This window comes from Mya arenaria, chromosome 13, assembly GCF_026914265.1.
Source record: "Mya arenaria isolate MELC-2E11 chromosome 13, ASM2691426v1".
NCBI classification, from domain to species: Eukaryota; Metazoa; Mollusca; class Bivalvia; order Myida; family Myidae; genus Mya; species Mya arenaria.
In genome coordinates, this window is record NC_069134.1 from 22,339,927 (window position 1) to 22,364,034 (window position 24,108).

Here is a 24,108-nt window from a genome sequence, read left to right on the forward strand (position 1 = left end):
TTTTGTTGTTCGACCAGCACATGCTCATTTTATAAAGGTGAAGTTGAATGTGAGTATTTTATTAACTTCAGAACACTGTTGAACAGACGTTCTCCATCATGGGCTCTCTCTTCGTGGTACGTGTTATATTTGTAAGCTATTTGATCTAAAAAACGTTTTACTTTTCTGATGTCTAAGCATATTTTTGTTTCCATCTGATAAAATAATATTCTTTTTTTATTCATTTTGATATAAATCATATACCAAAGGGAAGTTAATCATACACATAATTATATTTTAAGATAGTTAGAAGTTCAAGAGGCTACAAGATTTCTTAAAGCTGCACTCTTACATACTGCACGTTGTGACAACTTTTTTTTGTATTGGAACCAGCAATTTTTTGCGAAAATGCATTGAAACCAGTGATATAAGACTGCTGACAAAAAAACAGATCCGAGATCTTCATATTTAAGTTAAAACTTAAAGATGAAGTTTAATGCATTTTCTTAAACCGTTAGTAACGCTTTTGGCCATAAAACATTAATTTTCCAACGTAACTATGAAAATCTGCGGTCTGATCTTTTGCCAGCAGTCTGAAACCAGTGGTTTGCAGATATTTACGCAAACATTGGCAAATAAATATAAAAAAGAGTTGTCTAAGTGGTAAATCTGTGAGAGTGCAGCTTTAAACAAACATTTGTGTTTTCTTCCATTTTCCGAAGACGTGGCTAGACGAACGCCTTGCGTGGAACACGAGCGAATGGAATGGTGTGCGCACAGTGAATTTTAAACTAGAGGAAGTCTGGAGACCATTGCTCGTTCATGAAAACTCGTAAGCTATTCCGTATACAATTATATTAATTTATTCGCGGTTAATCATTTATCTTTCCTGTGTACGCACTATGACAGATTCACGATTGGGAGTAAAGTATACAGCTTTGTACACTCACTTTTAATATGTGTTCATGTATTTTGCTAAAATGTTGTCGGGTATGTTTGTTTTTATATGTGGTTTTGTTGCAATACTCGATAAAAAAAGAAATCATCCTAATCCAATTTAAGTTCAACTCAGTTCCAAAGCACCTTCGATTGTTAAATGTGCTAGTTTTTACACCACATCTCTATCATTTTACGACCAAAGAAAATGTATAATGATACGTTATCAAATACAACTCACAGAACCAAGTGTTGGTTTTAACGGCAATTCTATAATAGCAAACAACATTCTCAAGGTCATCGTAATCGCAGCGCCATAGACATCGATAATTTAGGGGATAAAAATAGCCGCAGATCCTTTCTCAATTGTAGCGTTTAAGCTATAAAGACCAATGACCCTATCTTATCAACGATCGTATTGTAGATTTAATATTTCTGTGACGTAGTTATATCTAGTTCGAACGTAATAGTTGTTTTTGTTAGTAAAACCATAATTTATTTTATTTTGCAAGCAACAGGTTCAGCTTTATTGGAAGCAGTGGTAAAATATATTACCAAAAGTCGTTTTTAATGTCGTTTTTTAATACACCTGGTCGTTCGCGTGTTGGTAAGATGACCCCTGTATTATCATCAGTATTTTATGGTCTGTATTTTACCATAGGGCCATTGGTATAGAGGTTTTGGGAGACAACAGTAACCACAGAAGTATCCCTGTGATTGTCTTCAGTAATGGCTTCCTTTACTGGCTGAGTCCTGCCTACCTCGTCTCGTTCTGTCAAGTCGACGTCTCCAAGTTTCCATTTGATACACAAACATGTCAGTTCGAGGTTGGTATTAAAAAGTAGTGATATGTTCACTACTAGAAAGTACACTACATTTATCTTAAAACATAAAAAAAAACAATTATGCGATGTCCTCTGTGATATTTTACAATATACTTGGTTTCTGAACGGTTTTGATGAAGAAACGTATTTTTAAGCATCAATATCAGTGCTGAAAGAATGATTTATATTCAATCATCGCTCTTACCTGGTTTTTTCAGATATCGTCGTGGATGTTTGGAGTAGATACAATCAATTTCATACATATTTATGACTACATCAGTCTTTCCGAGTATGAACAGAATGGAGAGTTTGAAGTTTTGGATACCTTCACATCATACAAATATGATTCTCTCGGCATAACAACTGCTAAAAAGCTTGTGTTTGGAGTCCAACTGAAGCGGCGATACTCCTATTATCTTGTGAACCTTGTACTTCCTGTTCTGGTGCTACAGGTTTGTAATTACTCCGATAAGGTATATGGTTGATTCTTAAGTAAGGTCCGTGATTTTATATTGACATAAGCTATACTATGACTTTAAAATGGGGTATTTACTTGACCAGTCGCAAAAGCAAAGATTCGTGATTTAATATTGACACAAGCTATACTTTGACTTGAAAATGTGGCATTTAATTGACCAAAGCAATCATTAAAACATGTCGAGATTATTTGGCACGACAACTTTTTTTATTTGTTTACCTACTTGGTATTATTATTGGTCCACAACTGGTGATTGGTCAAGTATCATATTTTATACAAATATGATATAATTACATAAATTGCTGTAGCAGAAGTGCAAAAGGGCGATAACATTATGACAACGTGTACACATTTTAAAACAACATGACTTAGTTTATATTGTATTTTCACAAAGAAAATCGTTTATTTTTTTGCCTTAAGGCTCTTGGAATCGTCATTTTCCTAGTACCCGCGAGCTCCGGTGAGAAACTGTCCTTTGCCTTTACCTTGCTTCTATCACTGACTGTCCTCATGTCCATCGTCAGCGAGAAAGTGCCCACAACATCACTTCAAGTGTCCACGCTAAGTATGGAAACATTAATTGTGTTCATTAACTACTAAAATCAATAGTCCTATTGTATTAGCTAATGCATTCAGCGAGAAGGTGTCCACAACATCACTTTTGAGACACGATCTTTTTTGGGAGTAAAACATACATTTGTGGTGACATGTGTTGGGGTAATAAGGAGTTAAACAAATTTTAAAATTTTTTATTTCATTTTTTATCAAAATGCATTTACACTCATTCGGGAAATTCTGTCGACATTTAACTATGTTTTATTTCAAATGCCCCTGACTACATATTCAACAATGTGTTGAGAGTTCTTGATGATATCTATTCAAATAAAAAAGTTATTAAAAAATCGTCAACAATGATCTAAACTCCTGATCACAGCTTCCCATGTTATACGGATATGTGAATTATGCTTGTCAAATATTGAACCTTAAAACTAAATAAAAAATGATATTTTAGACATTTGAAATTTTGGTCTTTCGAACGATATTTTCAATGTGGCCGGCCCTTTAGTATGGACACATTGATTGTGTTCATTTATTTATTAGAATCAGTCGTACTATTGAATCACCTTATGCACTATCCATCGTCTCACTAAACATCTTTAATAAAAAATAAAATAATATATTGTCCTTGAGTATTGAAACTTAATTTAAGAAATCAATATATACACATAGTCGACTACCTTTTCGCGTTGGTCTATTTTGAATGGGGTATCGCTTGATGTTTATTTGGCTTTGATTGTTGTGCCTTAAAAATAGTTTGGTTAATTTCAAGGCTGAACATCGTGTATTGAAATACACTTCTCTTTTTTCTATTTAAAGGCATCTACCTGTTGGGTGGAGCATTCATCTCTGGCTTGGAGGTTATGATGACAGTAGTAAGTCTGATTTTACAACACAGACACGACGAAGGGAAGCAATTGACACCTGGTCTTCGCAATTTTACGACCAAGCTTTATAATATACAGACATGCCTGAAAAATAAGCCTAAAAGGTGAGGCTGTTGACGAAGTGTTTTATTCATTTTCTGATTGTGGGTTTGGGTATTCTGGAGTATCGCATAATTATTTTCACCAATTATGATATTAAAAAGTTCACTTGTACAATATTACTGGGAGGGGAATGTGCATTCTAAATTCACTAGGGACTGTTACACATAACATTGCTGTCAATAAACAGGCCCAAAAGAATCCGTTAGTTTACACGTTATGTGTTTGCGTAATTCAGAGTGATCTCTCCTTCAAAATAATATTACTAAATGCTTACACTAATACAAAGCATATCATTTTACAATTTTAAATTTCACTGCGGGAATAATATGTGATAAAAAAGATCAACGTACAATTACACGGGGGAGAATCACATGATAGCTAAAGTTCATCGGGCGTACAAGATGGCGTATAATTCGCTCACTTCAATCAAAATATTCGGCATTTACGGATGTTAAACGTAAAAGTCATTTGAGAACTTGTCAAATTAAAATTTTATCGAGTTTTAGCAAACCTCTAAAGAACAAAAATCACGCGATTAAATTGTATTACAATGCGGATACTCTGCGCCTAATTTAAAGATACCACTATAACGTTCACTATCCGTAAATGCCAAATTTATTAGTTGGAGTAGGCGATAAATCCGCCATCATACGGTCGATGTACTATAGCGATCACGTGATACTCCCCCGTGAATTAGCAAAATTTATTTGATATAATGCATGTTAAGAGTTCATCGACTTGTGACACTTATTTGTTGTGACGCAATTTATAGTTTGACTACAAAATGAAATCAACGATATGCTATTTCTGTTTTGTAGGAAAGTTGAACCAGAGGGTAAGAATATATCGGACGATGTAAGCATTGACAAGGACATCATGCAGTTGGATCTTGACGTAAAGTCTGCATGGGAAGAAGTTGATAAAAGCTCTGTGGAGAAGGAAATGACGTATAAGGAATTGAACCATGCTCTGGACCAGATTTGTGTATTTGGGTTCTCTTTCTTAACTATAACATTAACGCTTGTTTGTTTGTTTCGAGTCGCATTCTAGACGACAGATTATCTTGAATTAATAGAAGGTTAGCAAGAACATGTACGGGAATTTTCGGTAAAATTATTCAGGACATTTCTAAATAAATTAACATTTGCGTCATTTTTCAAATTCCTGTTTTCCTTATACTTTCCGCTTACATGTGACCTAACAGTTCATGGTGTGATAAGTCGTGTACTTTAGCTTGCTAAGTGTTCCGCCTAGCTAACTTCACCCTAAGGGCATGTGAAGATCAAAAGGTATACAGTCGAACGCCGTAGGCTCGAACTCCAAGGGATTTACGTAAATACTGCGAGCAAAAGGTGAATGATTACCTTCAGTAGATAGAAATTGGTTCTTTACATAGGTTCCAAAATAGTCGAGTTTTAATTTCCATATTGATTAAATCGACAAAATACTGGCACATACGTTCACAAAAAGGCTGAGACGGTAGCGTGGTACTTGACGGTGAGGTAAGCGGTTTTTGCCATAAAGCGGTTCTGTTTAGATTACACAATATCTAAAAATGCCAATACATTCGTGTAACTGATTTTTCATACTTTGCATAAATCACCAAAATGAAGTAGACTTCAAATATGTTTAGATAATGTTCAACATTGTTTATTATGACAACAGCTCCACTGCGGCTGGCATATGTGAAAGACAAGCTCTTTAAAGATTTTATTAAACATAGAGAGCACACACGAAAAACAGACATCAATATCACAATCTCAAATGCGGTAAAGTAAATTTTAGGGACAAACACATGTTTGTTTGAAAGGGGCGTGCGTTGTCGTTTAACACATATGATATGAAATATTATGTTAGTCATCATTTATTTGGATGTCTTTATGAAAATGGAACGCTGTGCAAGGCGTGAACATTTATTTCCTTAAAGACCTCTAAAAACAATACCCTATATCTGCTTGGTCGCCGACTCTTGAGCAATAAAACAAAACAAGTATATTCAAAGCAATGACATTATTGTATGCATCGTTATAAGTCATTTATATAGAATTATTTCAAGTCCAGACTTGATGTTTAAGGAAAGTGGAAACTAATGTCACATACTGACTGGCTAAAATTCACAATTAAATTTTGAAGTTCCATAATTAGCAGAAATACGTGACAAGCTATTTAGATTGGTTTACATCATATACGTTTTACGTCTTAAACCTCAATCCAAACAACGAATCTATCGGCAACACCGATGTCACTGGTGTTATAGGCGCCAGCCCCGCCGATGGTAGAATACAGAACTCTGTATGGAGTGGCGTACAGGTTACAGGGGTAGAATGCGACAGAAACAACGGAGAGCCATCCTCGATCTTGGGTACAGTCGTCACCGTTGAAATTCTCCAGTATAGAGAATTTGACATGGGTTATTACTGATATTCCAAATTTTGAATAGTTGTTGACGTTGTCAGATCAGACCAAGAGCTTTCTATGATCCTATTTTGGTACAACCAGTCATCAAATGTACTTCCGGTACAGTTGAATAGGATCCATTCCACTACTGCGTTGTCTACTATGACGTCCAGCTTAGCCCGAGTTATCGGAAGATCGTTCCATGAGCGCAAAGCAGACTGATTGCGAAATGTGCATTTCGACTGAACATCGTCCATTTCCATTTCAGACCAGAACCAAAAGGATGTGCTGCTAATGTCCACCTCGGATGCTAGACTAAATATTTTCATCCAGTGTCCGTCAAGTATTTTGTCACAGCACACATATTCATAGTTTGACCACTTAGCTATTGCCATGTCACACACTGGTTGATCTTTAGCGATTAACTCGTAATTATTGTCACAGTCAATGTCCATCCAAACGAATGTCTCGTTCAAAGCCACAATTCTTGCAACACCATGATATAATCCTAGGGGTATGGCACATGTGCACGTGAACAATATTGGTGTCCATTCGTAAGAATCCTGACATGTGATCGTCCAACCAATTCCTGATTCAATGCAGTTGTACCTTAGTTTCGCTCCAACGGTGAGGCAGTTTCCGTTTACAACAGTATCTGGAATTTGGTAAGGCATGTGACATATTTGCGACAAACAGCCGACTGAATATTTAGGTTGCATTCTGCAATTTGCTCCTGCTTGATTATTTCTGGTTTAATGTACTTGTAAACACCAACTTGCTCTGTTTCAAAATCACTGCCTATGTGGTCGTACAATTTGCACAGATTATAAAGTCGGAAATATTGCATCCCAATACAGTGTTTATTATTTTCACATTTTGATTTACATGAATGGTAGCTTAAATTGGTTTCAAAGTATCCTGTATCAGAAGAAATCACCTCCGCATCAGTTTTCGTGATCATTAAGATTAACGTAAAAACCAAGACAATATCCATTATTTTCCCATCAGCATTTACTTGCATGTTTACTAGTAAAGAATCGTCGACAAATGTTTTCTTGCCAATGAGAATAAACAACATATCAACTTCCATTTGATCGAAACCATTTGCATCAATGGAGTTTCTCATTTCATTTTTCATTTGATAAATTTTCGATGTGAAAGAACATCCCCAGTAAGTTCAATTATATTCAATTATATTGCCAGTTTACTCACACGACCGTAATTGTTGTAAAATGGCATTTCAACATAAGAAAGGATGGTATCTGCTCCACAATGAAGATAACAGCAGGTGCATTGGTGCCTCTGTTTATACCTGTCTATTGCTTTAACAGGAGTTGTTACAACCAAACGGCATCATTGAGCCTAAATGTCAGATTTAGACACTACAATAAATCAAATTACAGTTGAACACTGCTTTTCCGAACACCGTTTATCCGAAATTATCGCTATTTCGAAATTTCAGATTCAAACACTATAGCAAATCAATATGAATACAAAGGAATATACAGGGAAGAATCAAGTAGCCAAAATATAAACGAATGACCTTTGTATGACCTTCAAAACACAATACATCATAGACAGCCCACATATGCATGAACATATCTTTATTTAAAGTCCCAGTATTTTTAGTTATGTAAACTTATCGAAGTGTATTTATATCATAATAATTTCTCTTAACCTTTATGACATTTGGTAACCCCCGGGATGATGAAAAATGCATTTATCGCAATAACAAACATTCAACAAAACCGAAATTGTATAATCAGTTTAGCGCGCAAAACGTCACTACGAAAATTGCATATCATGTGACTTTCTTAGTACAACAGATACTCCTTTATATACAATTATTTACTATATTTTAAGATATAATTAGTTTCAATGAAAATTTAACCAAATATTCATACTTTCACTGTTATTTTCATAAACATTTTAATTGAAATTTTACTTATATGAATATGAAGCATATGGAGGTAATAAGATAAATGGACACTTGTCTCCCTTATTTGCATGCAGTGAGTGAGTGGTGTATTAAATGATTAAATGGTATTTCCCCATACATTTGTGTTTAATGTATCGTGTGATCAGCGGGGTTTTATCAGACAATATCTGAGACTCTATTATAGTTAAAGGCGCAATTTTGTTTTTTCTCTAATTATTTAACCCTAATAGAAACTGGGCCTTTAAATAATTTTAGATAGCCTTTAGTATAATCTTGTTCTTTCCCTTGTTTATCTATGTTTGTAAATCCACACCTATTTATCCTTTCATAATAACATTGCAGTACTCTCTCTCTCTCTCTCTCTCTCTCTCTCTCTCTCTCTCTCTCTCTCTCTCTTTCTCCCCCCCCCTCTCTCTCTCTCTCTTGTCCATACCAAAATCAGATAATGCTACAGGTTTTGCGGCCATTGACCATGTGTATTTCCGTATTGTTTGACTTTACGGTAACGGCTGATTGAATTTGTGTCATAAAACAGGGCCATTAAATGAACTGTTTTTTTTTGTAGTGCCATTTGAATTTTTGATACAATTGACAAAAGATGTAATTTAGGTCGATACGATTTCTTTTTAAGTAAAACTATTTTTATGTAAAGAAGAAAATATTGGGAAAAATATGTGTCCTTGAAAGACGATCTTTTTATGTTGTGAAACATTATTCTCAGTTATGAAAGGTAGTTGATAGACATGAAAACACTGTTAATGCTATATCAATGCCAATTATCCATTTGTGAGAATATGAATCCATAAATAGTCAACGTCATTTTACTTTCTAAGGTTTAACGCTTTCACCTTAGGGTCATTTCCAGTCCATAGCGCTAATTTTAAATCTGTGAAAGAAATTAAGACGTAACATAACATCCTTTGATTCTACAAACTGAATGATACAAACAACCATTAGATGTACAAACATTTGTATAATAAAGATCGGAAATGGATGTTCGATATGGTATGCGGGCGTTTGGTTTAATATTCAACGAAGGTCAGAAATGGTTACGAAACGGTTACTGCTATTAAACTGTTATAACTGCAGTTTGAGATGTCTTCATGAGAAAATATTGTTGACCAAGGCAGTGGAATGACAAATATATTTTATATATTTCCCAATCACACCCTTTTTTTATAAAAAATATATAAAGTTCAAATTTGCAAATCGCCTAGATGAGCAAAGAATTGTTAGAATCTTTCATTGGGTATAATTTATACGGAGCGGACAAGAAACCCAGGCTTACCATGACGATGTCTCCGCGCGGGGAACCTACGTTGTTTCATGCGTAAGACAACTAACCAAAATGTCATCAATTTTTTTCAAGGTGTAAAGAATATTTGAGCTTAGGCTAAAATCCTCAATTTTCACCTCAAAAAACATGTGCACAATCATACTGTGCAATAAATGTAAATGCGTTTCCCCCACAAAGGTCTAGCGGAAAACTGTTTAAAACGCTAATTCCACCTTAACAAACTTATGCTGCCAACAAAAAATGTGTGAGTGATGTGGTTTAAAAATTATTATTTTGAACTAATTGTGTTCATAACATTTTGTTGCAATCATTTATTATCAAAAAAAATAATTAAAATTAGTCATCGTGACTTTGTTTCATAACAGGCAAAATCACTATATAAGGTATCATCAATGCAGATTCAGAACGTTAGTCCAGTACTTTTATGCTTGTATCAATGTTTTGCCCCAGTACATATACGGTACGTTAACCGAAGGAGGATTCATGACAAAGACCAGTGAGACCACCACATGAGCAAAATGAAACGATACCTTTTCTCAAAGAATGTTCGATTCCTTGAAGATGATCGGCCATAGTGACTTTGACATATTCCTCTGCTCCGTTTGTGGGATTCGACAATCAAATGCAGTTAGGCTAAATCCAATATGTGTTCCCGACCACCCATTTCCTCTGCCCCGCTGGGACAAAACATTAAGATTCGTGCATTACTTCGAATAGACAACCATAACGACTTCTGAATATGACGTCACAACATTGGTTGCAAAGCAGAAACTTTTATCGACTTACAAAGAATTGAATAATGTTCTTATATTACCATAAATGACTTTAATGTATTTTAAGGAGGTTGAAGTATAAGAAAAGAATACTACAAATCACCAAAACAAATGTTCCAAACACATATTTTGGGCCGTAAATATTGCAGAATACGTAATTCAATGTCCGATTACAGTTGAAATAAAGAACAAAAATACAAGGTATAATAATTGAATCTGTAAAGTATTTTATCTTAAAAAGCTATGTATTTGATTAATATTTTTTTACAAACGCTATGTAGATGATGAATACTATTTTAAGCAATTCCCCTTCAAATGATATTAAGATATATATTATATTGCAACAATATGGAAAAGGTGAGTTTTAGGTCATATCGTAAAACTAGTTTGAAAATGATGTCATGTTCAATTTTAAACAAACATGAAAAACTTGGAAAAAGGAAACAAATTGATATCAACTCAAAATATCATCCTCAATTACTTAACAGCCAGATCAGACACCGCCTGGGGATGGAGCAGGTTACAGAATGATCTACAATGCGACTCTTATCACGCATGCTAGTGTCAACGTCAAAGTTAACACCGAAAACCCCAAAACGCATAGTTTGTCAAGAAAAGTAATTAGTTCCTTATATGTCCACTCATTCTCAACATAAGCTTCTGTAACCTTTTCCCATGCATATTTTACATCAGAGTCATTTTGTGTTACGTCCTTCACCCGGCCGACATCGTCAGACGAATCGATTGTCTCTGGTTCATCATCCCTTGAAAAGTGAAAAGGCAAAAAGTTATCAGTTGTTTTGTTTTTGTTGAGATTGATATTGCCGATTTTGCCGTGGTGTCATTGATATCATTATATAGTTTAGAAATGCACTTCCTGGCCGATGTATAACAAAACATTTGTAATTATTCGAAAAGCCCCCGAGCTTACATGTCCGACTTCTTTTTCCGGCCATACTTAAGGTTTTGAAGCATGTACGTGAAGCGGCGGAGGCCAGGTGTCAGGGGCTTGCCTTCGTCCTGCCTGTGCTTCAGAATAAGACTGACCACTGTCATGATCACCTCTAGGCCGCAGATTATGGCACCACCGAGAAGATAGATGCCTACAATATAACAATGTATATTCAAATATATTTTTACGGTTACACGGTTCTTCCAACATCTTATTCTTATTGTTATGAACAGAACACAGTTCAATTGTTCATGTAACTCGTAGTTGTATGTACAGCCATCTGTAAAAGCAAAATTTGAGTTGATATTAAACGTCGTTTTGAGAATCATTGTTTTTATGTGTAGCTTTGTCGTAACTTACGCAAACGCTTTCCTTGAGGAGTATTTATAATCTAACTTCTTACTTCGCATACACAATAATTGGTAATCTATTTCCTTGTCCTGCTCAAATCTCTGACACGTGTACCATAACTTGCTCTCGATTTTAGCTCGACACTTTCAAATTGAAAATTGTACACATAACTGAATGACGTACTATTAGCATAAAAAAGTAGCGCGCGCATACAAGTAAAAGTAATATATTTGTGTTTTTATGTTTAAAATTGCTTGATCGCTCACAAATGTTCAGTAAGGTGTTGTTGCACCTCTCTGAACATTTGTGAGCGATCGTGTAATTTTCGGCGAAGATTCTGCTATTAGACAAGAGAGGAGACACATTTTCATCATAGTCGTATATTGTACAGAAGCAAACTATTTATCAGCTATCTACGATTTTGATTAATACATCACCATAAAATAAAAACAAATGATAACCTTACCATGTGTGTAAATCAAACACTCATTACTTACGATTTATCCCTTTTTGAGCTTTAACCGGTGTCCGTTCCATCACAATGGTGAGGTTTGCTGTCAAAGTTCAATGCTCAGCACGGATTGTCAGCAATATCTCGCGGACAGTTGACGTCCAATTAAACGCAATGGAAACTTATTTGTGACTCGTCTGAGTGCATACTGAGTGTGATGTTGTAAAAGATTTCCCCTAACGATGGATGGACATTTAATAGAACTACGAGTATATTTGAACACAATTGGACATGCATACTTAGCGTGGACACATGAAGTGATGCTGTTGGCACTTTCTCGCTGACAGTGGACATTTGATTAGCTAATACGATAGGACAACTGATTCTAGCAAATTAAAAAACACAATAAATGTTTCCATACTTAGCGTGGACACTTGAAGTGATGTTGTGGGCACTTTCTCGCTGACTATGGACATGAGGACGGTCAGTGATAGGAGTAGGGTGAAGGCAAAGGACAGTTTCTCGCCCGAGCTTGCTGGTACCAGAAAAATGACGATACCGAGAGCCTAGAACGATAGAAAGTTACTCGGTCGATTAAAAGCAGGTCTGTGACCACAACTCTATTTGAAGTTGGAATAAATTCAATCAAATTAAAATATTCAGTTGGATTTAATGTCGAGAAGTGCCAAAAACCATAAATAACATAACGCTTATAATAAACGCAATAAAATTATTGATTAAGATTAAGGATGCCTTCGTATTATTGATACACTCTAAAACCAAATCAATTTGAAATGACCCATGATACTTTTTAAAAGAATTGTTGCAGTTGTACACCAACTTATGTGAAACCTTTACCACCGACAACTCGGAAAAGGTTACGAAAAGTCGTTTTGTGGCTGGGAGGGATTTGGCCAATAATTTCCATAGAAAGATCAGATTATTAGCACACAACTTCCGTTCCTTGTTACAGTATATTTTGTTAACTCCTACTCTTATAGTTTTATATCATTACCAAACACAAGTAAATACATCACAGACCTGCAGCATGAGAATTGGAGATATAAGGTTGACAAGGTAGTAGGAAGATCGCCGCTTCAGTTCGACTTCAAACACGAGCACTTTTAAAGAAATAAGAGAGTTGAGAGGAACCTCGTTGTATTTTGTGGAAGTGTTCATAACTTCAAACTCCCCGTTCTCTTCCAACGCAATGAGGTTAATTTTGTCGTAGAGGTGCTTGACATTGATTGTTTCATCCCCAAACATCCATGAGGATATCTGAAAATACAATTGGGAGTGTTTTTTAACGTTCAATTTTCATTTTCACTCTATATTAATAAAAAATAGGTTTACAATAAAAAATCCCCCGATAGCGAGAACAACATGAAAAGAAAAAATATTAAAACATGTCACCGTTTAACGGCAGTAATGGTAATTCTTAAATGTAAAAGCACCAGTACACCGCTATAAGTAGTATACCGTTTACTCCACAAAGATAAGGAACTGAAATGGACGGATGGCATATCCAAGTAATAATACCATGAAATAAACGGACTTGCCAACTTTGTAATAAAATCGAGGACACAATACGTTCTGAAAGGGCATAAAGGGCATAATGCTTATAGTTAAATCAAATTCTTCTTCTCGCTTTTCATATTTATTAAGTATGCATCATTCTGCAAATAAAATGTTGAATATGATTATCTCTCTGTACAATTCGGTCAAATTAAAGATGAAACATAATAATGTATTAGGCATTGGTTTTAGCTGTAACCTCGTGATAACGCAAAGAGAAAATATTTTTCTGAATGACATAAATTATATTATTATATAGAAATGTGAAGATTTGATTGATGTCGATATGCTTAAAACATTCCTGTTTTTTTTACATTTTTATGCTGATGATATTGTTATACTTCCAAACTCAGCTGATGAACTGCACAATAGCTAGGATGCTTTGCTGGAATATTGCTTCGGTTTATAGTAAAAACAAATATAACAAGAATATAATATTTAATCAGGCTGTGATATTGAGAAGTGACTTAAAGCTTTATTACAATAATAAGGAATTAGAAATCGTCAATATTTTTTTTAATCTTTGTGTGGTTGTTAGTAAAGGGGATCCTTTTCGGAAGCCTAAACTACACGAGCAGGCCGAGTACTGAAAGCCATTTTAGTTAACTTGCCTATCAGTAAAGCATAGACCTGATCATTTCGACAAAATTATTGCCCCAACTTTTTATAATGCAGGAGAAGTTTGGGGTTTTGTTCAAAGTTATGCAGTTAAAAGAGTTATATACAATCCTGGCAGGCTGCAAACGTCTATTCGGTGTCAAAAAACAACAACATGGAATGATTTTATTTACGGAGAATTAGGGAGATTAAGTTTTAAAACAATTCTATATTTAAATAAAATAAAATACTGGGTCAAACTGTTTTATACAGATAATACATTTAAGATGGTATGGGACGACAACCAAACAAACCGATTTGGTATTCACTCTCCAAAGATCGTCTTTGTAATTAAGGTCAATTTGATGCATAAGGGATATTATGATAGGACGCTTTTCTGGTGACGTGTATCACGTTGAGTTCGGTGTTTAAACACGTAGCCGTCGATACGTTTACTCACCGAACGAGTCACTATGAATGAGACGAGATTTACATGTAGAATCATAAAGAAGAAATTAAATAATTAATTGTAATATTCTGTTGTACTAACCCGCTGAATTACACTGAAAAACACTAAATGACGGTATAGTACGTTAAAAATGCACTTACATATAAATAAAGCAAAGTCCATTTCATCTAGCCTACCTCTATCTGACACGTCTGTGTGTCGAATGGGAACTTGGAGACATCGACTTGGCAGAACGATACAAGGTAGGCGGGACCCAGCCAGTAGAGGTCGCCAGATTCGCGGACGGACGCAGGGATACTTTTATGGTTGCTGTTATCTCCAAAAACGTCGATGCCCTTAGCCCTAAATGTGGTTAAATACTTGCCGAAGATAAAATTAAAACTGAAGAAATAAGAATATGCGTTTAAGAAAGACGCAGGTCATTTATCCTAGATCGACAGTTCAATGCCTGAACCTAAAATATGGCAGAAACAAATTTGATCAGACCTGGTGGAGAACTACTATCCAAATGTCATACTTAAGTATATACTGTATTGATTAATATGTCATATAAAACAACAACTATTCATTTTGACATGCTTTTTCTTGCATCGCATAAGAACACCCACGAACATATTTACAGTTTTCATGAATTTAAAAATTAGCTTTTGCTGAAATTAAACTCACGAGTTACGGTGAACAAGCAGGGGCCTCCAGATGTCCTCTAGCTTCAGGTACAGCAAATTAACACCATTCCATGCGTTCGAGTCCCAGGACAGGCGATAATCATCCCATATCTTCATTTATTGTAAAGAATATACATAAATGAAGTATAAAATATAAACATGTATATACACGCTCCAGCGGCAAATATTTCACTAGAACTGTTCTATGCATATCACTGGGTTGTTTGATTTTAACGTGTCAAGTATTTACCCAGAGATATTAAATATTCCAAGGGTTTATATTAAGTGACACTGTGCATGCTACATTTTTAATAATACATTGTGATTCAATCGTTCAATGAATAGAAGGCTATAACCATGTGCCTTTAAACAGAGTCATTGCTACAATGTTGGCCACTAGGCGTGTTCATACATTGCATAATCAATAAAGCGTCTAAACTTTTCCAAGAATCTTACGATTTATTCAGTCGCCCAAACTGACAAATTGACACTGTTGACGAAGATATAAGCGACTTTTATGGGCTCGACAGCGCGCTTAACGCGAACCATGGGGATGTATTATGAGAGAGCAATATACTGATAGGCAATAATAGAATTATGAGGTACTCCAAAACGTTCCAGGTATACACGTATGTCCACGTATGTTTGTACATTCATTCAAATACGACACAAAAAACATACTTACCACAATTAGAGATCCCATTATGGAAAACGTCTGTTCCACAATATCCTACAAAGGGTAAAAAGCTCACAGATGATTGAAGTAATGAACCAACTATATATTCATAACCATTAATTTATGAATACAGTAAATATTGTTTTAATTGCGGATTTTAGAAGACCTGGTCATTATCATAAGTCAATCATACCTTACTTTCAATAATATTTGTTTTACTATGTGAACACGCACATAACACAACTTTAATAAGTTTGGAGTAAATGTTCAAGTGTATGTAAAGATATATTATATATAAGAATACAATTGAAAAAATATATAGCCCATGCAAGAGTTACGTTACCTTTATAACTTAACTAAATTTATAATAAGGGCAGATATTTAACATACAGAACTGAGTGAAATTACCAACAACGTGAATGTATTGCAGAAAGAATACACGCTTGCCAGGCAAGCATGCACATACAATAACATTATTTGAACATACACACACACTTAAAAACGTTTAGATACCAGTTCTAGTATGTTGTTAATTGTAAGTGCGCATTTAACGTTGACGGTAACGTTAGGTCGGACGTTGTTGCTGTATGATCCAGGCTGGAACAGATGGTCTATCAGTATCGTCTCCATCCTTACGGTATGGCCCCATACATCTGTAATGCACAATCAATATAAACACTTTTGCGATGACCGTCTTATCTAAAAACATACATGTAGCTTTTGTCATGTCTCTTTGGTGCGAATGACAAGTCTTCGAGAAGGTGTTTTCCTATATCTTATGGTCATGTAATCGTAGTGCTACAACACTCATGGTGATGATCATGGGTGCTGCTGCTTATGGATCCTTTTTTGTCTTCTTTTTTCATCAATGTATTATCTAAATTCTATTTGCGACAGTTAAAATTAAACCTGAATTATTTCGACAGTCTAATTGAACCTGAATAATCAGTCATCAAAGTCATCAACAAGCCCTAGCTATGCTATTCTTTATGGCTAAGCTCATGCATATGAAATAAATCATAAGTTGGCGGCAACTATTTCATTAGTACCGGTTTTGCGTGCTTGTTTTATTTTCGAGCACGGTACAAATCCATTCCTCATCCTTCGTTTGAGTGTTAAAATATGGCTTCGTTGTAACTGTAGTTTTTGTAATGACAGAACTAAATTACGTAAGTAGTCCTCGTTCATAACAAAGTAGTAGTATTAGCACATTTACCTTTGTACAAGCCAAAACAGAGGAGCAGAAAATATACGTATACGTTCATGGCGTAATATGTGCCCCGTATACAAATCTATCTCGCGATAGACCCTTAACTAATAGCATGGCCTTATATAACTCAAAAAAAGTATAGCATTTACAAATTATTGGAAAATTGTAATAGAAACGAAAGAATGCCTATTGTTCCAGCATTGTCATAAAACAGAAAAATGTTATAAAGAAAGCTTTTAACCGTGTTGGCATTGCTATCAATATTTAATTTAAAAGCTAACATAAATATGACCTATCGTTTGTATTATTATTCTGAGCATTAAAAAACATGTCTATTTTGGCCAGTAATATAATATTTTTCAGAGAACATCAATAAATTACTGTCAACAATTCTGTCAGGTAAATTGGTTCTAAAAATGTACTAATGAACCCATTGCCATAAGTCAAATAAGAAACCATTAGGAATGATATAAAAGTGTGGCCATTGCCACAATACTGTATAAGAGACCTCTAGCCTGGTTTACACGGCAATAGTGTCCAATCGAACGTTACAGCCATCGTCACATGCGGGTTAATGTTCAACCGTCTACACGAATCTGTAAATCAACTACCACTCTTCGTTTTGCCTTTTTAAAATGTTTAAGGTCCGGTTACCCTTCCAAAGTAATATTGTGATCGCTATAGACCTTGGTCAAACAACATTGGTTGGTAATCATCATCATTATTATTATCATTATTATTATTATTAGTGTTATTATTATTAGTGTTATTATTATAAGTGTTATTATTATTATTATTATTAGTAGTAGTAGTAGTAGTAGTAGTAGTAGTAGTAGTAGTAGTAGTAGTAGTGGTAGTAGTAGTAGTAGTAGTAGTAGTAGTAGTAGTAGTAGTAGTAGTAGTAGTAGTAGTAGTAGTAGTAGTAGTAGTAGTAGTAGTAGGAGCAGCAGCAGCAGCAGCAGCAAAAACGGTATAGCGATGACTGTAAATGGAACGAGCACATTCAAAGTAAGCAGAAAAACAGCTTATATATACTTTTTATTAATGCGACCTATTAAAGATTGTGTTTCAGTGGTTTAAAAAGGATATCTCTTAAAAGGACAGCCATCATTTTTTTTAAGTCTGTATCTAATTATATGTTAATGAAATTAATACGTTGGAATAGGTTGCATTTCCTTTGCGGATAGACAAAATATACAAAAACTCGCAGTCGTAAATGAAGCTAAAAATGGACCTAACCAGTTTACCTACAAAAAATACCGCATCTGGTCTCTAAAATAACATTTTGCAATATACGAAATACTAAAAAATTGTAGCTATTCTCACAAGAGAGAGTTATTTCCAATGCCCTATGCCCACCATCAACAGCTTTATTAAACACATTATAACACAATATTACAACTTCATCATCAATTTCGCCATTAAATCGAACAGATGAGAAAAAATTAAAGCTCCTATTGTTCCATAATGTTTCTGATAAGAAGATCGTTTATAATTCGAACTAATGAATGTTTGTACTGGAAACCAGTGTAGTGATCTCAATAACGACAATGCTTGTACTGGAAACCAGTGTAGTGATCTCAATAACGACAATGCTTGTACTGGAAACCAGTGTAGTGATCTCAATAACGACATTTTGAGTTACCATTGTCTTGAACACAGTGGTCGCCAATTCTTGATAAACCTACCAATTAGTTGTTTCTGTAGCTTTTTGCATAAATATTCACTGCCAAGTATCCTGTTGAAGATGCAGAGCATTGTTTCTTTAGCTGTAATCATTATGCTCAAAGAACGAATATCCATACTTCTAGCAACACGTGTGATTCACCCACTCAAACGTTTCTAATTAACTGTCTGATAAACCTGCACTGTCCGACTATGGAAACTTTGTATTATTTCTCCATATACAATTATTTAAAAAGAAAATCTTACTCTTTATTAAATATCTCACATTTTCGTTTTAATTAAGCCAAAGTTATTACAGTCAGCTGCTAGAGAGGCAGTGAATCAGATTTTCTCTCATTTGCTGTCCTATGTATTTACTTACATTACATTCAATAATCCAAGTTCTATACCTTTATTTAAATATGTATGAGCCAATAATTAATCTATTATATGCGCTCATAGGGAGGTCGATACCGTAATGTTTATAGAACTGGTGTCTAACCCGTTTGCTTTTTGCATACTCCAAGAAAATCTGTTTTAATCATAATAATACAAAACTCTGAAAATGTATTTAAAACGTGGTGAAGAATTACGTCAATTAAATCTTCAGAAGAATATACATAAGTGTTAAGGGACACCCAATGCGCTTATTATGACCTCCAGGGTAAGAATTAGCCTCGTACAATTATGGACAGATACAGATGTTTATTGCGTAGGAACAAAATCAAAACATTCGTATAGTTTCTAACCATTATTGATTGATCGGATCATACGTGGATGGTTAAAGTACTTGTTCAAACATAAATGTTCAAAAAAAAGAAACGCTCAACCAGATCAGTCATATTGAATGCGATGGGTAAAGCACCTTATAATAATAATAATAATAATAATAATAATAATAATAATAATAATAATAATAATAATAATAATAACAATAATAATAAAATTGTTATTATTATTATTTTATTATTATTATTATTATTATTATTATTATTATTATTATTATTATTATTATTATTATTATTATTATTATTGTGAGTATTTATTTGTATGACCTTCTATACTGGTGGACTTTATTTTTTTAAATGACAGAGAGTAATAAACTATAAAAAGAATATAGTACACACATGTCCATGGACCGATATTTTTGCTCAAGGCTTACAGATAAAACGATGAAAGTATTTTGAAAAAAAAACTTATTTTCGTATTAACGTTATGAAGGAATTGATCTGATCTGATAAATATCCGATACAAATTTGTCAACTAGGCAGATAGGATTCAAGCAAGTGTGATTACTGGCTGTATTGCATATTGTAGAGAGTAAGTATAAGAATTACCAGTAAAAACCGCTTATAATGGTTATGTATCTTTTCGCTTTTAACGTCAAATTTTAAATTATGGCAGAACTTGACACATCTCCTTCCCCGTCAGTTTTAAACTCATTTTGTTTTTTAGATAATAATAATGTACACGGACGGGCCTTTAGTATCTACGGAGAGCTACGCCATTAGAAATAGTGCTGTGTTTGGATAACGGCCATGGAACGCTTAGCTTAAACAGATTTTATATTTGTTTTGTATTTGAACATTCATAGTGTATGCATTCAATATTTATGCGAAAAGCTACAGAAACAAGCTCAGTAGCAAAAAGTTTAAACATAAACCCGGTTGAATTTCAAGTCGCAGTCGTGACGTGTCGATCAGGTCGTCGGTGTAGTCGGGCGGTCCAGGACGCTCAAGTCGCAGTCCAGACGTGTTGATCAGGTTGTCGGTGGAGATGTGCGGTAAAGGAAACTCAAGTCGCAGTCCAGACGTGCCGATCAGGTTGTCGGTGGAGGTGTGCGGTCCCGGACGCTCGGCCCGCCTTCGACTGGAGATTCAGTTCATCAGAGCTGAACATCATACATAACTTATGACATAACATTCCCTTAACACTCCGTTTTTGCCTTTAAATGGCGTTTTCATTTAGGAAAGGAATTCACCCATAGTTGTGTTGTCCTTAATCTCCCGTCATAAAAAGCTTTAATTCAAAACATGTTTTTTTTCTTTTTATGAAGTATTATTTTTAGTTATGAAACGGTAATTGGTAGAAATACAAACATTGCTAAAAGCTTTCTGGTGTGTATTTGTGTTGGACTTTACTGGAACAATGACCAGTATTAGTTGTGTTTACATTGGATCCATAACAACATTAATTGCTGTCTATGGCACCTTTGTGTTTACATTTCAAAATTACCGACGTGAACCATTCCCTTAGAACTAATGTTTTGCCACTGACGGACGTTTTCGTATAGGAATGAAATTCAACCATAATGGTGTTGTTCTTTATATCATGTGATAAAAGCCTTTGAATGCATTTCATCTACAGCAGTGTCTTTTAATAATTAGCGACATGATGATGAGATGTAAACTCGCAGATTCACAATATCTCAATTCTAATTTGGGTACAACTGTTAGTATTTAATATAATTTGCGCTTAGTTAATATCAAATGTGTTCTTTACACTAATGAAAATGATTTTTGAGATTTGCTAGAATGATTTTTAAAACATTGCGACTTCAATTAATTCGCTTTCGACGCATCGTCGTAGGACAGCGGGCACGACAACGCCGCCTTGTCTTAGAAATAAATACAATAATGTTGTAATATGTGTCTGCCAAAATCTAAATTAAAGTCAAATTAAAAAGTAAACAAGAAACACCCCGAAGTGACAAAACCAGGTTTTCAATGATTGACAGAATTCAGGCTTTGTTGTGAGATTCAGTTTCAACTGTTTCTTTTTGTATTTTTAATAACAGTGACCTTGACCTTGACCCAAAACACAATCACATGGAAATCCTCCATAAACTCTTTCTACATATCACGTTTTGGTCACAATATGTAAACCCTTACTTAAGTTATTCAATACTTTTTTTGCTGTTTTTAGCAACAATGACCTTGACCTTGACCTTGACCACGACTCTCGGGTACCAAAACATAATCCTATAAAAGATCTACATTAACCCTTCTTATACCAAGTTTGGTCGCAGTATGTCAACCTTAACTTGAGTTATTTAATACCAGCCATTTTATTATTTATAGTAACAGTGACCCCGTCCTTGGTCATAGAAGCTCCAAACGCATGCTCATGAAAGACCTACATAAACTCTTCCTATATACCAAGTTTGGTCACTATATGTCAAACCTAGCTATAATTATTTCATACCATAGGTGTGTTTGACGCCGCCCTCCTAAAGGAAGGTATAGAAATTATCAATAAAAATCCCAACTTGCCCTTAAACTTTAACCTTCCCGAGAAACTTAGTTAATCAGAGACACAATTCGTATTCGAAATACTATAAATTATGTAACATCTTGTTGGATGGTCTCGAACGACTTGTGTGAAGCATCAAGTAAATTTAATAGAGGGTATTGGAGTTATAAGTCAAACTGGCCGAAAACTAGATGCTGACGCCGACGCTGACGCTGACGCTGGGGCGAGTAGTAAAGCCTCCTTATCCTTTCGAATAGTCGAGTAAATAAAACAAATTGTACTTTGGTTCTGTTGTCGAGACTTTTGCCATCATAAAGTATGATAGTGATTTTTTTTTAAATTTATATACAAATGTGGTGAGTTTAAAACAGAGACAACGAAATGGCTTTTCAAAGTGATGAAGCTTTTTTTCTTAGTTATGAAACGGTAATTGGAAGAAATACAAACATTGTTAATAGCATTCTGACGTGTGTTTGCGTTGGACATTGCTGGCACAATGGCGAGTATTCGTTGTGTTTGCATTGGTTCCATAACATTTATCTATTTATTCTATAAAGACCTTTGCCGTTGAGACTAAGTCATTTCAATACAACCAAGCTACTGTCAGCACTATATGCGCAAATATATGTTCGACATGAAACCATATATGCTGATTTTCTGTTTCGGTTTCTTTAAAGGTATTGATGAATATTTCATTACTTTCACGATAAAGGGAATATTCAAACCTTTTTAAACACATTTCAGAGTAAATATTAGGATGGATTTAAAAATTGGTGTCAATATGCTTGGTTTATAAATGGTGTTTATACGTTGTTAACCATTCAACATCGGCTAGATTTAGAATGACAAGATAGAAGGACAAAGTGTTGCGCGTGATAAACATAATACAATTATTTTTTTTTCAGTTAAGGATTACTTTTGTATTAATTCCCTATGTAGAACATAGATACTTCAAGACACTCAGTTGCAATATTGTTTTCGTAATTATAAATACATTCAAGTTAACGTCATGAGTTCAGCTATACAGGTGCCGCAGTTTGAAACAAGAGGATATGTTCATACGAGACTTTTGAGTGAAATTACTCAAATAAGATCATCGATACTAACACAATAAGCGCAGTTTAAGTACAAATAGAAGATGTGACAGGCCCGTCGCTCATCCAGGAGGCCTCCATACTAGAAACATATTATTGGCCTCTCGAAAAGAACACTACTGTAGGAGCACATACATATTTTAAGACGTATTATTAGTATTATATCATTAATGCATAAACGTTATCAGTAACGTTTTTACTGTTCTTTGCAGATGTTTGGTGCCAAACTGTGACGGAGGAAACAAAGCTGATAAATCATCTACTCAAGCTTGGTTACTATAGTAACAACGTCCGACCAAACATAACCGTCAAAGTCAAATGTGCACTTTCTTTCGATAACATATTGGAACTGGTAAACACGTTTTGTACAGTAATTAAAGTTATATATGTTTACCTTAAGCTTCTCATGTGTTAACTTTACTTTGGTCATGTTCTGGAAACATCGCATGGACATTATACATAAAAATAAAAAAATAAAAAAAGGATTCCTCAAAGGGTATCCGAGTCTCGTTGTCTTAATTTGACATTGTGAGTGCTGAAAAAACGTTCCATAACAATAAAAACAAAGACCATAGAATCATTTTAAAATGGCATATGATTTCTCTGACAAATAATGGCACTAGTAAAGGACAAATATATGTATTTTTTAATATAGAAGAAATCCTGGATGAATACTTTTGTTGTCCTACCTGTACCTGCTCATTTTATAAAGGTAAATTTTAATGTGCGTATTTTATCAATCAACTTCAGAACACTGTTGAACAGACGTTCTCCATCATGGGCTCTCTCTTCGTGGTACGTGTTATATTTGTAAACTATATGAACAAAAACACGCATTTCTTATCTGATTTTTAATTTAAGCATATTTACTGTTGGCATCTGATATTTTGGTCAACACTTTTGACCAATATATCATATTTGGGGAAAACAGAGTCCGCCTCGCGTACTGGCTACGACAAAGAAGGGTTAAAATGCACCGGC

General features: G+C 34.7%; 2 protein-coding genes across 2 annotated transcripts; one reads left to right on the forward strand and one right to left on the reverse strand.

The window, feature by feature from the left end:
- On the forward strand, positions 1–6,185 carry LOC128215126 (neuronal acetylcholine receptor subunit alpha-7-like). Its single transcript, XM_052921847.1, has 8 exons — positions 1–116; positions 702–811; positions 1,577–1,742; positions 1,958–2,191; positions 2,638–2,782; positions 3,595–3,766; positions 4,583–4,748; positions 5,913–6,185. Exons 1-8 carry the CDS (start codon positions 99–101, stop codon positions 6,183–6,185), a joined length of 1,284 nt encoding a protein of 427 aa, XP_052777807.1. The 5' UTR covers positions 1–98.
- A 4,462-nt stretch (positions 6,186–10,647) lies between these two features.
- LOC128215127 (neuronal acetylcholine receptor subunit alpha-3-like) lies at positions 10,648–22,343 on the reverse strand. The gene is made up of 11 exons (XM_052921848.1): positions 22,315–22,343; positions 20,445–20,650; positions 16,420–16,559; positions 15,916–15,960; positions 15,232–15,341; positions 14,742–14,907; positions 12,966–13,202; positions 12,346–12,490; positions 11,102–11,273; positions 10,880–10,934; positions 10,648–10,674 (listed from the first exon to the last, which is right to left on the reverse strand). Exons 1-11 carry the CDS (start codon positions 22,341–22,343, stop codon positions 10,648–10,650), a joined length of 1,332 nt encoding a protein of 443 aa, XP_052777808.1.
- Between the last annotated feature and the right edge of the window lie 1,765 nt (positions 22,344–24,108).

Coding starts and splice junctions, on each gene's coding strand:
- LOC128215126 (XM_052921847.1), top strand. Junction 812..1,576: donor TTGCTCGTTCATGAAAACTC/GTAAGCTATTCC, acceptor ATTTTACCATAG/GGCCATTGGTATAGAGGTTT. Junction 2,783..3,594: donor ACTTCAAGTGTCCACGCTAA/GTATGGAAACAT, acceptor TTCTATTTAAAG/GCATCTACCTGTTGGGTGGA.
- LOC128215127 (XM_052921848.1), bottom strand. CDS start 22,343: ATGGCAAAAGTCTCGACAACAGAACCAAA. Junction 15,961..16,419: donor TTAACAACATACTAGAACTG/GTATCTAAACGT, acceptor TACCCTTTGTAG/GATATTGTGGAACAGACGTT. Junction 14,908..15,231: donor CTGCTTGTTCACCGTAACTC/GTGAGTTTAATT, acceptor AACCACATTTAG/GGCTAAGGGCATCGACGTTT.